Genomic DNA, 23080 nt, shown 5'->3' on the forward strand with positions numbered 1-23080 from the left:
TTGGTAGTACTGTAGACAGTCAGAGGTTGCAGGTGAACTTTTCTCAAAGTATCATCAGCAAACTTGCATTAAGACACAGAACTACTGGCAGCTCCACCAGTGACGGACCACAACGATAACCAGTACCTAAGGAGCTCTGTGCTCTGACATGGCTTAGCAAATGCCAAACAGCTGCAGGTCTGTTAACCAGATGTGAGGAGTACTAGGGTTTCCAGACAAACCCTTCACAACCAACTCCACCGCTTTGATTTGAATGCCTGACCACCATTGCAAGTCACTTCACTGACACAAAGATGTGAATGTTTGCAGTGGACACAAGACCATGTGACCTAAACAATGCATCACTGGTCTACCGTCCTGTACACTGGCTCACCTTGCACAGAAATGATGGTCATCAGTGTTGCTGAACAAGGCGAGATGAGCAGTACGCCGTCTGTCTGGGCAGGCATCACTAGTCTGTACAAAACCAATTTGGTTATTGCAGATGGTCTAGCCACTGAAGGTTCTTACCTCAGAGACATCATAGACCCCATCATCCTACCCCAATTACACCCCCACACCCCCAACCTTCTGTTCATGGATGAAAATGCTCCACTATATGGTGCCAGAATTGTCACTGCTGGACTTCAGGAAGTGGCTTGACCAACAATGTCCCACAGAGCATGGCTGATGTAGAGTGTGGATGGTTGTACCGCACCCCAAGTGACCTGTAGAACTGCATGTAGCACTTGTGAAAGAGTGGAAAGCATTGGAACAACAACATGAGGGTAATCGATTGCAGCAAATGTGAAATATCTGCTATTTAACTCGTCCATTTTTTGTTATTTGGCAAAATCGTTATTATTCTCATATCTTTTGAGGGAATAAATATCAAACTAATGAAATTAATGTTTTCCCCATAAGTTTTTTGTAATATCAAAGAGAACTTTTACATATTTCAGTGAAATTCAAACCAAATGGGAAAAGTCCTCAAGTAAATAACAAAATCCATAACTTCTTGTGAGTAGTGTACTTGCATAGTTGTGATGATTCCTCAAATCTCACATCAGCTCGGTCACTTTTTGCATCTTTGATTTTCCTGTTTTACATCAGTGCTGTGTGCTTTTATTCCAAGTTCTCTCCTTTGTTTCTGTTTATCTGACCTTCTTATTATCCGGTTATCTCTTTTCCGCTCTGCTCCATCCATTTATACGGTCCCGCGGCGTTAATATACAGAAGAGTTAATGAACACAATCACAGCATCTCTTCAAGCTCTTGACCCTAATAATCAGTGTTGGAAGGGTTAATATTTGTGGACTCAGATAACCTGAACTGAAAAGTGAAAAGGACAGGTAGAAAAATGGAGAAAATTGGGGTTTATTGAGTTTGTAGGAACAGGTCGATCTCGCCGCTCAAATTAGTCTTTATGAGCCAGTGCTCAAAGTAATTGGAGTCAAACCTCAGTTCTGTCAGATTTGGTGTTTATTAAACTCAGAATTATCCTTTTTTTTCCTGAGAAGCTGACAATCTATGTTTTGTACTTTGATCATCTTTATTACTTGTGATCTTTAGGCTTTATTTGTTTAATTTAATTTGGACTCAAAGTTTTGCTAATATCCTCTGATTAAAAAGTTGTTACCCATTTGATTGACTTTTTTTGTTTTAAGAAATGGCTTTAAAGCACAATTTTTTCAGATGTTTTTTAACAGAATGTTAAGTATAACTGTAAAAAGGCAGATCTAACTATTTTGAGGACATATTTCTGAATGATGCAACAAAGTAAAATGTGAAAATGGGGTTAAATGTTATTTTAGAGATTTTCTTGTTTCTTTAAAAACATGTTTGCATCATAATTAATACGGTTTTTCAAAATAAGTAGTTGATAGTTGATGGTTGATTATTTTTATAATCTCTGAAGTATTTTATCATTTTTGTCATGGTAGAATTATTGTTTTTTTTAGATGATTTCAGCATTCACATACCTGCTTCTGGACTTACACCAGGGGGCGCCCTTGCACAAAGACGTCCAGGGATTTAGCATGCACTTTCTGCCTTTCTCATTTTGAGTCATTTCACACAAATGTACTGTGAGGATAATTACAAATAATCATGTTTTGATCTCAGGAGTCTGCTTTGCTCCACTGAATTAAAATGATGACGGCTTTATGAACGTGTTGCTGGGAGAACTGGGTTTAATTGCAGTGGTGAGGAGGAGCTGCCTCATTCACTCTGCTTTTGTGTGTTGTCAGAGGTGACGGGTAATCTGCAGGATCGAGGAACTGCTGACCTCATGCAGAAGTTTAATGTTAACAGCAGTTTGTGAAAATAGACTCCTGGACACAGTAATGACTGTTTTTGTGTGTGCGTGTGCAATATTTTAGGATGATATTTCACCTTTAGAGCCCTGCTTATTATTTTAATGGCTTTGCACGCAGGTTTGTCTTATCATGCCAACTTATTTTTTTGCCGTTTTCCTCCCATGGATCTAAACAAAAACATGTTTTATATTTCTCCTTTTATCTACTTGCTTTCATGTTTGTCTGTGGTTTTTATCTTTTTACCAAACACCCTCCGTGTTAAATCTGACTTTCCAAAGGGGAGCAAAAGCACAGTGTGTCTCAGCCTGGAATTGCTCGTCAAATCTCTTAAACTTAGCAAGATCGGTAATGATATGCGATGTTGCACCAGTGTCCACCATCAACCCTTTTCTGGTGATGTCGCTCCCTGGCTGATAATCAGTGGTCACCAAAAGGTGTTATCCGTCTCCTCGGATACGCCGCGTGTGATAACCTTGTTGCTGCTGCCTCCGACCTCCTCGCCGTTTGTTGCTTTTGCCTTAGCTGTACCACTGCTGACCACGCTGACACTATCTTGTCTTGTGTCCTCTCTGGCCACAACAGAAACACTCAAAGTCTCTGTTCTCTACATTTCACATCCTTGCACCTGACAGGGCACTAGATTTCTGTGCCTGGGAGACCATGACATTGTCCTTGGCCACAGCTGTACGCTGACTTTCAATCATTCACTTTCAATGATTCTGGCAACCCCTTTAAGACCAGTAGTCCATTGCTCAAAACTTCTCCGGCATCCCTCAGCGCTGTGATTGAGGTCTCGGCACATATGACGAATTCAGTCACACTCTCACCACTTAACTTTTGCAGAGAAGTTAATTCAGTGTAGAGACTCACAATTCGGGGCTTCCCCCTGCCAGCATAATAGACTTACAATATCTTGAGAGTGCCACGCCATCATCAGCAGCCTCTCGCATGACCAGAGACAAACTTTTGTCATAAAGGAATTGAATCAGTTCAGCTTATGCTTTAGCATTTTTCGCTGCATCCTCAGCCAGTGTGTCTTGATCCGCATCTGTGGCAGGTTCATTTAGGTTTCTGTAACCGCATGTGTCCAAAAAACTTTGTCTCCCAGAATTCATAATTTTTTTCGTCTCCATCAAACACAAGACGAGACCAACATGAACTTGTCCTTTCACTCATGGTGCTGCCACTCCAAAAGTTTAAAACGATAGTTTATCAAACTGTTTTGCTACTCACACCATGTCTGGGCAAACATCAGCGCATCTGGACCCATAACCTGTCAAACATGGCTTTCCAAAGGGGAGCAAAAGCTCACACTTTTTAGTAGCATTTAATGTTTTCAAATGATCTCAAGGACCATATTGTTTTTGCAATTCTTCTTTCTTTTTTAATGCGTGTTTCAGCGAACATTTTGCCCCCGCCACATACTGAAAAACTCATCCAAAATTTACAAACACACAGTACCCGTCGAAAGTTAGGTTTGGCCCCAAATGTCCCTAAAAAAAAAATGTATGTGGCCAAAGTCTCTTATGGTGCTCAAAAAAAAAAGTTCAAAGTCTGCTAATGAAACTAAAACACACCTGTCGAGGAGATCCAAAGAAATGTTGAATTTTGGCAATTTTTATATTTCCCACCATATGGGGAAAGATACCTTTTGTTCAAGCAATCTTCAGAAAGTGTCACACGCCACCAAGTTGAGTCTACACAACCTCAAACAGAGTTTGGTTGCCCTTTGACCTCAGGAAGATGTTTCCATCTTGATAAAAAAGAATTACCTTTAGTGTCATATACAATTTATACGACAGAGTTTGATAGTCAGTTTACCAAAAAAAAATTTTATCTTCACTTTAAAGTCCTAAATTTACAAGAAAAAAAGTAATAAATTAACGTTAAAAAAATCCAACAAAAATGTCTGCTAAAGATGAAAGATGTGAAGCGTTTTGTGAAGCTTTATTTTCGTGTAGGCTTTAGAAAGAAAGAAATTCAGAAACTCTTGATGACTTAAAACTTAATTATTATAGTGTAGCTGACTCTCCGGGGTTCTGTGTCAGTAAAGTTGAGTTTCATATGTAAAATAAGGAGCTCAGAGACACGTCTGGGTGTAGGACTGCTACTTTATCCTGCCCTGTTCATTCACATACCCAGAAGTCTATTTGTCACCTTGCATCATGTAACTGTCATGCGCTCAAGGAACACCAAAGGAGAATGAAAATGGTGTTGCATACATCCCCTCCTCCAAATGAAATGTCTTGTTTTAATAAGAATCAGAATCACTTTATTTGCCAAGTACAGTGCATGTACAGGGAATTTGACTTGGTTACTTGTACTCTCGTGCAAACTAGCAAGGTAAAAAGGATAAATAATAAAGATAAATAATAAAAAGAAGGTAGATGTAAGGTGGCTGTATGAATAAATAAACATAACTAAATAAAGGAATGGATTCAATTAAAAAAAGTCCAAAAAATGCAGCAGCAGTAATTCCAGTTTGGCAGTTTGTGATTGTACAGTGTCCCTGAGTAGTCCGGAGTCAGGAGTTCATAAGAGTGACAGCTTGGGGGAAGTAGCTGTCTTTGTGGCGAGTGGTTTTGGTTCGCATTGTCCTAAAGCGCCGTCCTGATGGGAGGAGGCTGAAAAAGCAGTGTCCAGGATGAGAGGGGTCTTTTACTATCCTGCCAGCCCACTTCCTGGCCATGTTGACCAAGTCAATGTGAGCGGTCCACTTAAGGTCCCGTGAGATGGTGGACCCCAGGAACCTGTGTGAGTCTGTTGAGGGGACAGTGCTGTTGAGAATTGTGAGGGGGGGGGGGGGGGTCCACTGTCATCTCCACTGTTTTAAGTGGGTTCAGCTCCAGGTGGTTCTGGCTGCTCCAGAGGACTAGCTGCTCCACTTCTCCTCTATATGCAGTCTCATCACCGTCCTGGATGAGCCCAATGACTGTGGTGTCATCTGCCAACTTCAAGAGTTTCACAGAGGGGGCTCCTGATCTGCAGTCATTGGTGTAGAGGAAGAAAAGCAAAGGGGAGAGAACACATCCCTGGGGGGCGCCAGTGTTCAGGATCCGGGTGCTGGATGTGAAGCGTCCCAGTTTCACCTGCTGCCTCCTATCCGTGAGGAAACTTGTGATCCACTGACAGGTGGGGAGAGGCACGGCAAGCTGGGACAGCTTGTGGTGGAGGAGCTCTGGGACGATAGTGTTAAATGCAGAGCTAAAGTCCACAAATAGAACCCGTGCGTAGGTGTCTGCAGAGTCCAGGTGGTGCAGGATGTAGTGGAGAGCCATGTTGACTGCGTCATCCCCTGACCTGTTTGCTCTGTAGGCAAACTGCAGGGGGTCTAGCAGAGGCTCTGTGATGACCTTCAGGTGGTTCAGCACCAGTCGTTCGAAGGATTTCATGACTACCGAGGTCAGGACGACTGGTCTGTAGTAATTTAGTCCTGTGACTGGGGACTTCTTGGGGACTGGAATGATGGTGGAGAGTTTGAGGCAAGCAGGGACCACACACATCTCCAGGGAGCTGTTGAAGATCCTGCCTGGTGAAGATGGGAGCTAGCTGGTCAGCACAGACTTTCAGGCAGGAGGGAGAGACTCCATCTGGTCCTGGAGCCTTCCTGATCTTCTGCTTCTGGAACTGTTGACGCACATCTCGTTCGCAGATCATCAGTGCGGATGAGGGGGCAGGTGTGGGGGAGGTTGGGATTGCAGGAAGATCCTGTGTGATGGAAATGGTGGCTGAGGGGGAAGGTGATGTTTTTTCAAATACTTTTTTTTAGTTTTAATACTAAACAACAATTTTTGGAATTGGAATTGGAATTTTTGGAAGTCCAAAAATGTATGTAGCAGCCGCTCAGTCAGGGAGCCAGGTCTGAGGGGGGTGGGAAGGGCAGGGTAGCCCGTGCTACTCGCAGCTCTAATTTTTTCTTTTTCTTGTAAAAACCTAAACGTGTATCACTTAAAAAAATCAGCTAAAAACTACTGATGCTTTGCTTAGATTCTTCCAGTTAATCCCTTTGGTGAGACTCATTTTGTTACTTTAGGTAATTAATTTTTGATTAGGTTTTTCAAAGAGTGAATAAGTTATTAACAGGAGATGTGTGGAAGGAGGGCTGTGGGATGAAATGGAGCAAAGGTCCAGTCAGTGGAGTCTTGAACCGGAGACTCAGTAGATCAGTGTCCATATGGTGGACTTCAAGGCATCGGCTGTCGAGCTGCTTCTTTTTATCCAACTCTGAACAGTTCATCATGTCAAAGTTTAAAGTTAAACAGGAAACTGGTGTTTTTCTGGGAGCTTTTTCCACTCTGTTGAAGATTTAATAAAAAATGTTCACTATTGACATTTACAACAATAGGAAAAGTATTTAAATTTAATGTTTTGCACAAAGAATGTGAGATTGAACCGGTAGTAGAACAGCACTGCAGAAACAGGACCTTTGGAAAAAGTTAAAAAAAAATATTTTATTAAGCAAAATCACCCCAGTTATGCTATTGGGGTAAGAAAACAATTCAAATTGTAACCCATAAAAACCCAGAGACAATATTTTTTTACATTACTGGAAATAAATTCAGGCATTAAGGGATGAATTATTTTTTCTTTCTACATTTATTTATTGCTCATTTTTCATTGAAGAAATTTCAAATTAAAGGCTATTTCCTATGAACAATAGAAGTCAGAGAGGAGTATTATCCTATTGTATCTGCTTCTCCTTCTACATTAAAATATTAACACAAGATGACATCAACAACAAATAATAATTGAAATGAGTAAACAGTCATTCTTTTCAAAATAATGACCTAATTTCCCTCAATCGTTGTACACTGTCAAAACAGACCACCTAAAAATAATAAAAACATTCTCAAAATTTGAAAGATGTTCTTTAAATATGCAAATAAAATTGCCAGTTGAGCAAAAATTCTTAGTTTAAGAAAGAATTCTGGTCAGTTTTCTCAAACTAAGATTATTTTACTTTGGAAAAACTTTCTTGATTTCTAGATTTTTCTAGATTATTTTTCTTGCATGACAGAAAATAAAACAATTGTGTTTGAAATGTTTTTTGTAAATTACGTTAACATTCAAAAAAAGATGGATCTGAAATTTTCAAAAGCCATGTGTCTTGCTGATGTAAGGCTACAAGTGAGACTAGCGCTAAAAATGTTATGTTTCCTACATTTTCTGACTGTATTACCACTAGTTAGAGTGTCTTTGCTCTTAATTTGTATTGTTTCATTCTTTCAGGTGTTGGCAGTGCCCTCTGCGAAGCCTCTAGCCACCCTGTTGGGTCACACCAAGACTGTGCTTCACTGCCAGTTCACCCACTACGGCCAAACGCTCATCACATCATCTGAGGACTGCACCATAAGGGTGGGAAAACCCGCTCCTCTCCCCTCGTACCCTTTCTGCCTCCATGCATTCGTTTGTCCTCATCATCATTCGATGCATCATCCGTCCATCCCCTCTGTTTCCCCTCTAATTTGTGGTGTGTAATTTCCCTCACTCCTCCAACCCGTTTTTCTTCTCTGTTATTGATTATTTTTCCCTTCCGTCCCCATTCTTCACCTTCAGTGAAATACCTGCTGCAGTGAATCACTCACCCTCTCAGTGGTTTTGGGTCTCGGTGGGGCTTTTACCTGCCTAACTTGTTACTCTGCCAGCCTCCCCGTCAGCCTCTTCACCTCTCCATTCTTCATCCCTCTGTCCTCTTTCCTTTTCCCTTTTCCCCCCCCCGCCTGCAGCCGTCTGGATAGCTCTTGATCTTATATTTTCCTTGCTGACCACATGCAGCCATCTATGCTTGTGTTAATACAGCGGGTGCGTGTAAGCATCAAACTGTTACGCTCTGTCGAGCCCACAATTCATGCACTGCTGCTCCCCTCTCAGCTCTTTCTTCTTCTCCGACTCTTATTTTGCCCACAGTCCTGTCCACTGCAGCATTTCCTGCAGCTCGTTCTGCATTCATGCGGCTGCTGCCTTCAGCATCCATCCACCACTCGTTCGCTAACTCTCCAGAATCCTGCTGTTGGCCGTGTGCTCGTGTGAAGGAACGCGTGTGTTTACATGTTTACATGCAGAGGGAATGACACTGATGTTACTTGGTGATGGATTCTAACCTTCAGAGCAGCGACAGGGGAAAAGCTGCAGCGATGCACAGAAAGCTGTGATTGATAGATGATGCTCCTTGTCCTTCACTCATCTTAGAAATCAGGATGCATTCTTGTTTGTGCAGCAGCAGTAACCAATCATGATCCGACGGGACAGAATTTGAAACACAAAGGGAAGTTATTTTTAAAAATGAAAGCAACGTCTTTGGTACATTTTTCCTCTCAAGTTTTTACAAAGACGAAAGGAAATGCTTGACTGGACAGCTTAAGTTTAGCAAAAAGCCTTTAGGTGATGATTACTGCACAGCCTTGTTTCTACAGTGAAGACATTAGCCTTTAATATTTTAAGAGTAGCAGTTTAGTGGAAGAATGTCCACATTGAGATGGTGGGATCTGTTCCATATTTAGGTCACACTCAAGACTGCAAATACATTTCAAAAACAGCAGTTGGAGCAACTTTTAGTCACCATCTGTGATGCAATTAAAAAACAAAATCAGGATAAAGCACAACTGAAACCATAAAACAGTACGATTATTTCTTCCTATTTCCCTTTCGGTGCATTTTAAACCATCTCAACTGCTGAGTGGATCCTTTAAAATATTGAATGATGATTACAAAAATACATAAACCCACATAGAGCTTGACTACACAGAATTGTAGTGGATGACCACTTGAAATAAATTAGAGTGCACCCTCACAAGTTCACAAAAAGGAGAGTGAAATGCCAAAAGCTGCATAATAAGCACATTTCATACTGTCAACTATAATCGTTTAACCATTGCAAAAACCATTTACGTCGCACTCGATCTATTTTAAAAGCATTTCCAGTGGTCTTTTAATTTTGATTATACTGTTTTTGGCCAACATCTAAAAGCCTATGCCATTTTCTAGGACACAGTTTCTGCAGAGAGGCAGGAGTTCAATAGAAATTCACCTCTGAATTGTAGACAGGACTTTTTTAATCAATCAGCATTTCTTCATCTGCTTATTCACAACAATTTGAATAAAGAAATACTCAAAAATACAATTTTAAACTTCATTTTCTTAAATAAATATTATCCATCATGGGAAAATGCAACAAAAACAACTTTACTCAAAGTGGTCTTTAATGATCCTGTGAGTGTTTGTTTTTAAATTGTTTTAGGATTTACTGTCGACCTCAAAAAAGTAAGTCTTTTAATTTAAGTACTGTAATTTTTTTTAAAGGCTGATAAGAAAGCTCCCAGTTTCCTACACAAATGAGTTTAACCCTTTAAAAATAGAAAGAGGTTTAATTGCTAGAAGCTTTTATTGTTTTGGGTTAAATATTTAGATATTGTTTCCCTTTTTTTTAACTCGTTAGCTTAATATTTTCACAAATTTAGGCATTTTTAGACGTAAAAGTGAAGATTAACCTTCTGACAATCAGTGAAAAATAAATGTCCAGCTAAAACCTTTTAAAATTAATCAAAAACTACAAATCCCAAAGCTTCACCCCTTCACATTTGGTATCATTAGAAAGTCCCATATGTCCTCTGTAGATGCCAAAAGGAGTTAATTCAGTAGTATGCATTAGTGGGAGATATTCAGGTTTAGAAATGTCAGGAAGTTAGAGGAATTGTCTAACATTTCATGATTCCAGGGTAAAACCTTTGCTAACACTGTCTGGCTATTCAACAGGGAGCTCTGTTCTATAAATGTCTGCTTCTGTTGCTGTCTTTAGGTGTGGAATTTGCCGTCGGGTGAATGTAAAGTCCTTCAGGGTCACAAAGAGCAAGTCAGATGCTTCGCTCTGCTCTCCCCATCTTCCAATGACTCCAGACTGCTGTCCTGGTCGTTCGACGGTACCGTCAAGGTGAAACTGGCTCCCTGCACTTTGAGAAGCCGTGTCAAATAAGCTATGAAGTGATCCTCCTGTGCTCCTCAGGTGTGGAACACGGAAAGCGGACAGAAGCTGCAGGACATCGACGCTCACGGGGGAGCCATCCTGTCCTGTCATGTCTCACCAGACGGAAGACTGTTTGCTACCTCCTCTGCTGACAGGACCGCTAAGGTTCCACACATGAGATGAGACACATCTGTTTGTGCCTGAAGTACCAGCATGACCTTTTACACATCAGTGTTTTGTCCCAAAGTGATAGCAAAAAGCACATACCCGGGGGGTGCGGCGCATTGATATGCAGAAAAACCAGAGGCCAAAAGTTTTTTGTGTAAGAAAGGCAAAAGATGTTACACAGACGGTGCAGATGTGGGCTGCAGGTTAATCCATCCTCCTACGTTGGGGCCCGCCGATGAGACTTACCGTGCAGCTGTCCAAGTGGCCTTGCAGGCTAGCTGCCCACGAACCGACCCACCTCCCCGTCTCCGTGTTACTTTGGCCAGCTTCACCAACACCGCTGTGCTCGACTTTGGCTCGACTTTCAGCGTAGCGTCAGGCAGTTTTTTATCATCACGGCATGAAAATACAGGACCAGTGGGACTGTTTATTCTTTGACATCGTCTTGTTTTCAGCATCTTCCTTGCGAAGGTTGTTTGTCCAGAGCTATATTTGTACGTCTCTGTCAGTCGTTTGGTCATTAGTGAGAATTGGCGCTTCATGTTAGAATGGGATTCCATTTATCTGGCGTTTGGTAAAAAGCCTCCAAGTTTCACATGGGGCTTTTGATTTGGGCTCCGTCCAACCTGGCTTCAGTCAGTGAATTGAAGTGACGGAGAACGCACGTTTTATGGGTTTGGCATCGACCATAATGGAGGTGTGTGGGCTTGGTTTGCAGCCAGCCAAACTGTCCTTGCTCTCTGGACTGAATCGGGGCTATGCTGACAAAAAAAACTCCCACAATCCCTCTTTCTATCTTTTGAAGAGTTTAAATCAAAAGGCTTTGTGGAACACCGCAAAGAAAAAAAAGAGAAAAAATTGCTCTGCTCTGTTCTTTTTTTTTTTTTGTCCTCACTGCCCCCTTTTTCTCCTCTTTTCTCTTTCCTTCCGACCTTCAGTTGACTCGAGCTTTGTTTTCAGACAAAGTCAGTCAACTGCCAAGAGAAAAGTCTAATTATGAGTCGTGTTATATTCTGGGCGACACGCGATCCGAGCAGCACGGGACACAGAAAGCGGGGATCAGTGGATTAGGAAGCGTGAGCGACTGAGTGACACAAATGAACAGTAATATCTGTGCATGTGGGACGGCACTGCGTCCTTGTAAAATCAATTATGAATTTTGACTCTTATTATGGGAGCAGACACAACTATATTGATTCTTATAATAAGTTTAGACGGATCACGTCTTGTGAATTTTAATTTTTGCTGCTTCATGTGGCAAAAATCTGTTACTCGGTCTGCATCTTGAAGGGCTCTTCTTTAAGAATTCTAGTTACGTTAAAGACCCTGATGATGGAGGACATATGCAAGGAAAATTAAACTTAAAGTTGTATTTCTGAGTATTTCTTTATTCAAATTGTTTTAAATCAGAAGCAGACAAAAAAATACTGTTTAAAAAAGCTTATTTGTTACGTAGAAAATTGGGTGTGTGGGCCACAAGCTCCCTTCTTTGCTGCTCCGCATCTTTGTTTTCCTGGCGCAAACCTGTACGGCTGCATAGCTCAAATATTGCTCACCATTTTTGTTGCACCACTATCGTTACGTTGGGTGTAAGGGACTGAAAGCTAGCGAGAGAGAGTATAAACAGTTATGGGTAATGGGAAGAGGGGTGGGATTGCTCTGCACTAACGATCCCGCCTAAAATCAGAGGGAAATTTCTAATGAACTACTGCTGCTCTGCAAAAACTATGTTCTAGAAAATGCTTTGTTTTTTATTTTGGCAAAAAACGGCATATTCATAATTAAAAGACCACAGGGAGCGCTTTGAAACAAGATCAAAGGACGATCAGAGTGGGACTTTAAATATAAATCCATTTTCATTTCAATTTTTGTTTTACTATTTTCCTTTTTTTTGTTTTGTATGCATTTATAATTCCCTTTAGTTGTGGCACTGTGAGGCCTGGCAGTGTACCTTCACCCTGACGGGGCACCAGGAATGCGTCCGAAGCTGCAGATTCTCGTGGGACAGCGAATGCCTCGCGACAGGAGACGACAACGGGGAGATCCGGGTGTGTATCGCTTCAGTCTTAATCATTTTCATATTAGCAAGGAGAGTTCCCGTAAGTTGAATCCTACACGGAGAAATAAAGACACTAGACAAAGGAGCCGTTTAAAATTTGCGAACTGATTCCTTCAAATGTCTCTCATCCAAATTTGTAAAAAAAATGCCTCAAACCATCAATTTTGTCAGGCAACATTCAAAGAAATAATTACAGCCGACAACATTTATTTCCTGCAATCGTTCCCTAATTGCACGTCATCACTCATTTAGAGAAAGTGATTACTAATACATCATGATTACTTCAGTGCACAGAGGAGGGCTGAGATGAAAGAGAGAAGGCAGGGCTTTTCCCCGGGAGATGGTGGAGTGTGAGAAGTTGGGCTGAAAGAGCAGGAAGAGGAGGAGACGGTGAAAAAGGAGGACTTTTGCCGCCTGATTGAACGTTGGAGGCTTTATGAGGGACACGACTTAAGCAAAAAGCTAAATGAAAGTTTGATTGAGAGCCAGAGAGTCACGCTCGTCGTTCAACTGCCAATAGAAAAGTGGCACAGCAGCACGTATCAATACCCTTGGATGGTGGATGGGTAGATCCAGCTTATGACTCAAAAAGAATGGCCAAATCCATCAGTTCCAATTACATAAACTATATTGAAATTTTGCCTCATCTCCATGGAAACAAATGTGAGTCAGGCATCCCAAAGAACAAATATAGCTGTTGGTGTGGTGTGTCATTGTCAGATATACGTGGCAGTTGCGTAACAGCTGCAAAGTAAAAATCTAGGAGTCTTTTTTTTTTCTGCCTTTGAGACGACGATTTTTCATATTTATCATCCCGGTTCACTTTAAAAAGGGTAAAGTTTTTTGGCGATTGCGTAGGTTTATAAAGTCACCAGTACAATGGATTTAGATCTTTCGGGAATACTTGCTTTCTTGCAGATGTTGATGTTTTGTACCTGTGTTAGCCAAAACTACTTACAACAGTGACTTTTTATTCATGACTTTGGCTCTTTTTTGTTATGAGTTTGCTTTTATAAATTTTCTAAAAAATATGTTTAGATTTGTCTACATTTAAGTGTAAAGTATACATTTCTTCTCGTAGGATGTACAAATAAGAATGCTTCTGTGTCCAAATGGCTTAAATATAGCACAAAATTTTGAGTTTGTGTTTTACATCGGTTTATAAACTGGGTTATTCTGTGCCTTTCAGCCATTTTACATTTCAAGGTCACTTTTTTTTCTAGAGGACAAAAGCCCACAGCACTTGCTGCAGTAGCAGTCTTTGCAGCTTTTGGATTTTGAACATTTACTCTATTTTATTGACAATTACTATACCTGCTATTTTGTTGTACATACATTTGCCAATTACTTACACTGTTCGGCTTCAGCTGGCTGGAAATCGCACATGATCTCTCCTTAAAATAATCCATACTGCGTTTGTTGACCACAGCTCTGGAATGTCAATGACGGTTCGCTTCTGAGGATTTGTTCCCGAGAAGTGAAGGACAGCATGGACTCCTTCCACGGAGGCTGGGTGACTGATCTGCACTTCTCTCCGGACAACTCTCTTCTGGTCTCAGCTGGAGGCTATATCAAGGTAAAGTTAAAAATACTTGAGATTCAGCATTACTCTGAGTTTATCTTCTATACAGCCAGATTGAGGACAGTAAGAGTGGAGGATTTATCCTACTGAAAGTGAAATTCTGGTTTCTCTGAATAAATCGGGACCAATATAGGATCTCCTGACATTTGTAAGCCAAAGGTACTTAGCTGTTTTTTACCTGTAAAATGGAAAGACTCATTAGGCTTCAAATCTCCTGCATGCATAAACTCTCTTTAGATTAGGTCTTGGGTTATAAATAAATGCCTTTTCTGTTGATCAGAGCCGGAAGGATATGGCAAAACCCAAACTGGAGGAAGATCATTTTCTGCACACAACAAATGAGTTGATCACATGCTTTTTCCTGCTCTTTTTCAACCTTTTATAACAATGGTCATTTGGATAATGACAGAAAAAAAGCAGAAATAAGAAAAAAAAAGGAAACAATAAAAAGCAAATGTCTCCATCTGGTCATTGATGTGGTTGAAAGTTTATTATAATACATACAGTAAAATCCAATAACTTTTAATGGTTTAGATTAAATGTAACTGTGAAAGAAGGTAGAATGAATGGAGGAATAACAATCCATTTTTTAACTAAATCATAATCATAAATCATAAATAAAAATGTTAATTTTCCCTATCTCCCTCCAGTTATGGGTTTAAAAGCCCACTCCGAAGAAAATAGCCTATTTGGTGTTTATAACATGTGCTTGTGGCATTTTTCTCATGATGAAGAACATACTGCAAATAGATAAAATTGAACCTAAAATTGCATTTTTTTAGGCATTTCTTGATAAAAATCGTTGTGAATCGGGAACAATGCAGTTTGAAAAAAGAGCCTATTTGTGATGTAAAAAATACGCTGAGCGGGCCACAAGCTCCATCCATGCTCCAAGCTCACAGCAATGGGGAGGGGGGGGAGCGGGGTCGCTCCGCACCAACAGTCACAACATGGCGACACATTTCTAATGAACTACTGCCACTCTGCAGAAACTGGTAGAAACTGAGGTTTTTGCTTTCTTTTTTAACTTTATTTCAGATGTATAAGCCTCGCCTTAAATGTACTAATGACCATTTTTTATTGAAATTATGGTTATTTGTTACCTTTAATATTTCACACTATGAATTGATATTGTTAGAAGCTATCTGACCTAAAAAGGAGATTATTAATGAAAATTCTGAAAGTCCCAACCACAAGGGTCACAATTCTCAGTTTAGACCTACAAGACAAAAGAACAATGAAAAATGTATTTTTTAGTTATTCATATTTTTACAAATTCATCAGTTTATGTAATTACATATCTGTCATTTTTCCAAAATTAAGAATTGTTGATGAAAAGATAATTGATGTGTCTTAAAAAAAAAAAAGAAGCTACATTTAATTTATTACTGTTGCAAAGCTTTAGGTTTTCATCAAAGCCGTGTACCCCTGGAGAAATATCAATGTCACCTTGTGGTGTGACTGGAAAATGGTGTGCCAGGATGTTATTACCTTTCCTTTACAGTGGATGGGGTCACAGAACGGACAGCCTCAGCTGGGCTCTGGCCGCTCATTTGATGAGCAGTAATGTCTTTCTGCCTCTTGATCGATGAGCATTTCTGCCTCACATCGCTCCTTGAACCGCGTGTGGGGTGTTGGCGTGTGTGCAAATGTGCGTGTGCTTGCTTTTGTTTTATAGCCAAGTACGACCTGATGAAGATGTTTCTCTGATACAATACTTTTCATACACGGGAGGAACAAAAAAAAGTACAATACAGATTTTCTGTCTAAAGGATCGTCTGGTTTTGCAATAGAAATACAGGTCATAGTAACAGGACATTAAAATAATATACATATCTATATTTATTGTTATCTATATTTTCATTTTTTAAACACATGTCAAGTGTCCTTTGGTTGCTTCTAGTACATCATATTACTTTTGTGTGAGCATCCAGCTTCCACTTGCTGAATAGTTGCTGCTTTAAAGCAAACTATCAACCATTTAACCCATATGACTGATATGATTTATGTGAATTTAGAAAAAATAAATAACAATTGATTAGGCATTATTTAAATGCATAAACTTAAATAAATTGAATTTAAAAAAGAAACAGACACAGTTGTATTTCTAAACCAGGGGTCTGCAACCTGTTGCTATGGAGCCACATGTGACTCTTATATGAAATGAAGGGATTGTGTTTAAAAAATGCTTTAGTTTTCACATTTTTATGCAATATTTTTGTTTAACCCATGGAATAAAAGCTGAAAGTCTGCACTTCAATGGCATCTGAGTTGTTTTATTTAAAATTCACTGTGGCTGTCAGGACCAGGTCTTGAGGACCAACAAAATATGACAGACCCAGGAGTAAGAACTTCAGAGTTTATTTGAGGACCAGAGCAGGCAGGATGATGGCTGAAACTTGACACCAGAGGGAGCTGAGGCAGACTTGTGGGTGATGAGGAATGAGAGGAGGGGAACGGAGCAGAGTCCAGAGCCGGTCTAGGAATGAGGAAGTCCGTGAACACAGAGTTTTGTAGATGAGGAATGTCTTACTGCTTGGTATCTTGAGAGAGGACTTGGCAGTGAGAAACTGGAGGTCGCAGGCAGGCAGGCAGGCAGGCAGGCAGGCAGGCAGGCAGGCAGGCAGGCAGGCAGGCAGGCAGGCAGGCAGGCAGGCAGGCAGGCAGGCAGGCAGGCAGGCAGGCAGGCAGGCAGGCAGGCAGGCAGGCAGGCAGGCAGGCAGGCAGGCAGGCAGGCAGGCAGGCAGGCAGGCAGGCAGGCAGGCAGGCAGGCAGGCAGGCAGGCAGGCAGGCAGGCAGGCAGGCAGGCAGGCAGGCAGGCAGGCAGGCAGGCAGGCAGGCAGGCAGGCAGGCAGGCAGGCAGGCAGGCAGGCAGGCAGGCAGGCAGGCAGGCAGGCAGGCAGGCAGGCAGGCAGGCAGGCAGGCAGGCAGGCAGGCAGGCAGGCAGGCAGGCAGGCAGGCAGGCAGGCAGGCAGGCAGGCAGGCAGGCAGGCAGGCAGGCAGGCAGGCAGGCAGGCAGGCAGGCAGGCAGGCAGGCAGGCAGGCAGGCAGGCAGGCAGGCAGGCAGGCAGGCAGGCAGGCAGGCAGGCAGGCAGGCAGGCAGGCAGGCAGGCAGGCAGGCAGGCAGGCAGGCAGGCAGGCAGGCAGGCAGGCAGGCAGGCAGGCAGGCAGGCAGGCAGGCAGGCAGGCAGGCAGGCAGGCAGGCAGGCAGGCAGGCAGGCAGGCAGGCAGGCAGGCAGGCAGGCAGGCAGGCAGGCAGGCAGGCAGGCAGGCAGGCAGGCAGGCAGGCAGGCAGGCAGGCAGGCAGGCAGGCAGGCAGGCAGGCAGGCAGGCAGGCAGGCAGGCAGGCAGGCAGGCAGGCAGGCAGGCAGGCAGGCAGGCAGGCAGGCAGGCAGGCAGGCAGGCAGGCAGGCAGGCAGGCAGGCAGGCAGGCAGGCAGGCAGGCAGGCAGGCAGGCAGGCAGGCAGGCAGGCAGGCAGGCAGGCAGGCAGGCAGGCAGGCAGGCAGGCAGGCAGGCAGGCAGGCAGGCAGGCAGGCAGGCAGGCAGGCAGGCAGGCAGGCAGGCAGGCAGGCAGGCAGGCAGGCAGGCAGGCAGGCAGGCAGGCAGGCAGGCAGGCAGGCAGGCAGGCAGGCAGGCAGGCAGGCAGGCAGGCAGGCAGGCAGGCAGGCAGGCAGGCAGGCAGGCAGGCAGGCAGGCAGGCAGGCAGGCAGGCAGGCAGGCAGGCAGGCAGGCAGGCAGGCAGGCAGGCAGGCAGGCAGGCAGGCAGGCAGGCAGGCAGGCAGGCAGGCAGGCAGGCAGGCAGGCAGGCAGGCAGGCAGGCAGGCAGGCAGGCAGGCAGGCAGGCAGGCAGGCAGGCAGGCAGGCAGGCAGGCAGGCAGGCAGGCAGGCAGGCAGGCAGGCAGGCAGGCAGGCAGGCAGGCAGGCAGGCAGGCAGGCAGGCAGGCAGGCAGGCAGGCAGGCAGGCAGGCAGGCAGGCAGGCAGGCAGGCAGGCAGGCAGGCAGGCAGGCAGGCAGGCAGGCAGGCAGGCAGGCAGGCAGGCAGGCAGGCAGGCAGGCAGGCAGGCAGGCAGGCAGGCAGGCAGGCAGGCAGGCAGGCGATCTGAGAGCGTGGAGCAAAAAGCAGGCTTGCAGACAGACTGAAACCACAAAGCATGAGTAAGCTGGGAATCAGGCAGAAGACTTGACGTTCCAGCAGTGAGTGGAGCTGCATGGCAGCAATATATACTCAAGTGAACCGGTGGAGTGAATCAGAGGTGACGAGCAGCAGCTGGGGGGGCAGGGCAGCTGCTGTCATGACAGTGGTAGTGTACAGAAACTAAATTAGACAGAATGTGTCTCTGTCCAAATATTTATGGTCCTGACTGTTTGTAAGTTTACACCCATAATGAAGCATAATTCAACAACCCTGACTGATGCATAATTCTATTCCTCCTACTTAGATGTCTACATTTTACTTTTTTTTTTGAAAATAAAAGGAAATTTCTGTGAACAGCTTGGATGCTTTTTATAATAAACGTTAAATAGAAAAAAATAGGAAAGTTTAGCCCAGCCAATTATAAACCATTTTTTTCCCTTGTTGATGACATTTAAAGGTCTCCTTGCGTCCTTTTAACTGGTGCCACAAAAGAAAGTCCTAATGTACTCCACAACTTCATTTCCTAGTTCTCCCTCATCATGGGTACAGCGCGCTGACTTGATAGATTAGCATGTGAATGCGAGGAGAGGTGATGGATTATTCTGTCAGGCAGTTATGAGACCCTCCTGCCTGTCACAGTAATTACCCCCGCAGATTGTGTTGGCTCCTGTGACGGATGATTTAATCCACGGAGGAAACGATCACAAATATAATCTGACTCTATCTTTTTTAATAATATTTGTTGCTGTCTTCGCAACAATTCCCATTCTAACAAACAAACAAAAGTAGAGCGTTGACATTTTACATTTTCTTATTATACCTCAGTTTTCACGTCTATAGTTGGATGTTTGACAAATAAAAAGAATAGAAAATGTGATCTTTAATAAGAATTTTTTTTTCCTCTCGATCTTGGCGTGAACATTTGGCTGCCGTCAGAATGTCCTCATACGGCTGTTTGATTTGCATTTATCCTCAGCTGCTGTACGGAAGAGATTTTCATTATGGGGGATCAGAGGGATTGACTAAGATGTGCGTGTGGCTCATAGATGTTCACTGATATTGGAGTTTGGCCTGGATACCATAACAGCTTTAAATAACTGCTTAGCTTGGAGAAAGGGATGAGTATGGAGTGATAGAGCTCAGGAAACGTACATGTAGCCGTAATTTGGAGCAAAAAATAAATCATTTTCGGTCCTTGCTTTACACTCCTAAAATCTACAAATTGCAATCTTGCTTTGCTTGACTTTTTGGGGGGAAAAATCTTTTTTACAAGCTTACAGTTAAAAATTAGTGCAGAATCGTGCCCACATACCAGGCTTTTTGTTGTGTCTCAACTTAAACAGGCTATTTGGTATGACAACAATTGGTGATTGAAGCCCAAGAACTAGTCAAACTTTGGCTGTCCAGTGTAGTCTGTATTATGTTCTGGTTTCAAATCTTGTTTCACAGACCCACTCAGATGAAAATCATGTTTTTGTGGGATTTTTCTGCTCTGAGCTCTCAGTTGCAGGTGGATAAACAGGGGGGTGGGCTTGCCTCATGAGGCTAAGCTAGGAGTCTGCAAACATTGCTGCCGCTCTGCAGAAAGTTTCATCCTTGAAAACAACTTTTTTATTTTTATTTTGGTTAAAAATATAATACCACTGGGAATGCTTTTAAAATACCTCAAATGACGATCAGGGTCTTTAAAAACCAAATATTTGTTCTCGTTATGCGTAAAAATTGACATTTTTATTGTTTAATTAAGTAAAGGCGAGTAAATTGTGCATCTCAGTGGTAAGTTATGAAATACATGTATTGTTGTGACTTTTCTCAGGAGTTTTCGACTGAAGCAGAAATGTTCACTGGGAGTAACTGGAGATACAATTGTTAGTTTTTCAAGCTTTTCTTGTGCAAGTATCCAAACTAAAGTTACATTTTAACTTTCTAATGTCTCAGCATTTTGTTTTTGTTTTCTTTTTGGTTTTTCTGGTTTAGGAAGGACTTGACGATGTACATTCAGGAACATTTCATACATTATGATCTAATTGATCAACGAGAAGAAAATTCTTATTGTACTTTTCTGAAACGTTATTTTTGAATGATTCTGGTTCTTCCTGTTAATTTTTCATGATATCGTTTTATAAATTGGTGTCCAGCAGTTTTCTCTGTTGTTTTTGGAAGACAGTTACGTCTGAGACACGTTTTTCTCTTCTCGGATCACCACAGCTCTCCTGCGCTGCTGCTAAGCAGAATGATGTTATTATTGGTCTATTGGTCACAAGCGTGGGGGGGGGGGAGGGGGGGGTCTCTTGCTCAGATGTGGAGTTGATATGATGCAACATGAAGCCTGTAGCGTCAGGAGCTCCTCTCTCGTTTTGGCTTCATGTGTGGAATCGTTGATGTTTTCTTGTTTGTCCTGATTATTTTTTAACTGTCAGCGCTCCCGCTTTAATCATCTCTCAAGCTGTTTTTTTTATTCGTCTCTGCCTTCCTGGTTCTCACTCTGTATTTTACGAGTCCCTTCTTCTCTTTATGGTTGGCTTGATTGTGTTAGTGTAATTAAAAGCAGCAGGCCATTGCGTGGGGGTATGTGCTTGTCTAATTCCCTGCTGTGAAAAAGGTACCGGTGTCGAGTGTTTAATTAAACACGTCTTATTCTCCTTATTGGTCATGTTTTTCTTTTAATCGCAAGAAAGGACACTAAAAAATTAAATATATATATATATATATTTCTGTTTAAAAACCTTCCCAAAAATCTGTTTGTTTGTGTGTGTGGGTACATCAGAGCAGTGCGACAGTGTGGTCCGGTCCTCTGAGACGGGCATCGAACACTGACCCTCATCATTTCTCCCCCCCGCCTCTGTCTCCTGATGCATGTTTCTCGCACCTCCCCGTGGTGGACGCACGAACACAGACTCTCCAGACGACATGGAGACAATCCGTCACTGTGTCGACGGCCAAGAGGGAGGCGGCAGGTGTGAAACGCCTCCTCCTGCCTGCACAAACACACTTTCCCGCTCAAACCCCCAGAATAATTCACACCGTCATGTTGCAAACAAAACAAAAAGAAAAAAAGCCCAGAAATAGCTGTCTGTAAAAGCAGACACATGATGATCTCATTTTGAGGTGAAGAGTGTTGAGGTGTTGTGAGAGCTGAGGGACCTCCTGATATTTCACTGATATGGCCATATTTTGACTTTCTTTACTGTAGTATTTTGAGCTTGAGGAATTGTTTTGCAGTATTGGAGCTGCAAAATAAAACATTTTTGTTGTGAGGAGCTTATTATCATTGCAAAAAACAAAATCTTAAGAAAGTAAAAAGAAACTTGTTTTAGGAAGAAAAAAAAGCCTCATTTTCTGTCTTGCAAGAAAAATAATCTTATTTGATCTATCCACGTTTGTTTCACACAAATGTACTGCATCACTTGTTGATTTCAAGTCTCAATTTTCAGAATCCTTCTTGGGGAAGTTGAATATTATATATTAATATTATTATATGAATGTACGAATATTTTTTTTTTACAATTCAATCAATTCTAGGGGTATGTATGGTTTCCTGTCACATGTTTTTGTGCACACTGTACACGTCTTTCGCCATGGTTCACCTTCACTCAGTTGTAATTGACCTGCCTCCGTAGAAGCAAAACCTGTAGTTGGACGTCTTTTTGTTCGCATCAAATGTACAGAAAAAGACAAAGACGTTAGAGAGCAAAACAGGAAGAGAAACAAAGTTAGCCAAAAAACAATTATTAACTTCCGACGGATTTTATACCTTTTTACAAAAATCCTATCTGTGATTTTCAACTGCTGTTACTTCCAGTACTATATTGATTTTTGATCTGTATCTTTTTAAATTAATTCTGTAAAGAAAGACCATGCAGATCTTTTGTTTTGTAGTATTATTTAGTAGTTTCAGTGGTACATGTTGTGCGTTCATTCACATGTTTGTGGCACATACCCGTCCTCTCTGTTTGCCCAGATGGATGGGCGTGTTAAGACGACTGCTCCTCTCTGCCTTCACTGTTGTCAGACATCTCCTAAGAGATCAGTCTGTGATGAAAAGGAGAGAATTGATTTGGAAGAAAAACACAATTTCACGTTATCTCTTTTTCTTGCACCCTCCTCTCGTTCTTTTTTTTTTTTGTTTTTAGTTCCCCAAACTCCAGTGTCTCCTGTGATTTCCTCCAGCTGTTTCACACCTTCACTTTTATAGTTCTTCCTCATGCCATGTTTGTCTTTGGTCTCCTTTGGTGACCCTCGCCTTCAAAGGTGGTGTCATGTGGCCCATCTCTTAAGTGCATCTTTGTGAGACATTTTAAACGGGGGAACTGTCACAGCCAGTCATCACTCAAGTCAGCCTCAAAGTGATGGATGGTCCAAAAGGACTAAAGGAAATGAAGGTGGAGCTAATCTTTCCTGTAGACGTTTTGTAAAGGCTTTAGAAACACCTAAACCTTCAAAAATAATAGAATAAACGGGACCATGGGTACATATTTCTTTCTATATCCAGAAAACTTGAATCCGGTTGTACCACAGATAGTTGCTTCAATATTTTTCAGAATTATTTACAAACCTACAAATCTGACTGCATAAACGTGCAGCTTTGTGGGCTGTTTATTCCAAAAAAAGTGCTATGTACCTCAATTATTGTAGATGGAATTGTGGTTTACTTTTAGCTCAATGAAAGAAACCCAAAAATCTGTTTTGTAGTCTATAAATATTAATTGTATGACAAATAAAATATAAAATAGACTATGGGTTGAGTTAATAACCTAATAACTTAATTTAAAATAAGAGTAAAGGAAAAAAGCAACAACAGTTACTGACAGTTTATAGTATAATAAAGTTTCTGCTTTTTACAGGCATCTAATAATTCTATAAGACTTTCACTTCATA

At 42.2% G+C, this 23080-nt stretch overlaps 1 protein-coding gene across 2 annotated transcripts in view; it reads left to right on the forward strand.

Moving 5' to 3' along the window:
* The window catches only part of apaf1 (apoptotic peptidase activating factor 1), a 48659-nt gene that overhangs the window by 12692 nt on the left and 12887 nt on the right, over positions 1-23080 (forward strand). For both annotated transcript variants that reach the window (XM_011491172.4, XM_011491173.4), the window contains exons 22-26: positions 7527-7652; positions 10093-10224; positions 10297-10422; positions 12348-12473; positions 13914-14060. In XM_011491172.4, the coding sequence (XP_011489474.1) occupies positions 7527-7652; positions 10093-10224; positions 10297-10422; positions 12348-12473; positions 13914-14060 (657 nt within the window). The remainder of the gene's footprint in view (positions 1-7526; positions 7653-10092; positions 10225-10296; positions 10423-12347; positions 12474-13913; positions 14061-23080) is intronic.

This window comes from Oryzias latipes, chromosome 23 (assembly GCF_053564925.1).
Source record: "Oryzias latipes strain Hd-rR chromosome 23, Olatipes_Hd-rR_3.1".
NCBI lineage: Eukaryota > Metazoa > Chordata > Actinopteri > Beloniformes > Adrianichthyidae > Oryzias > Oryzias latipes.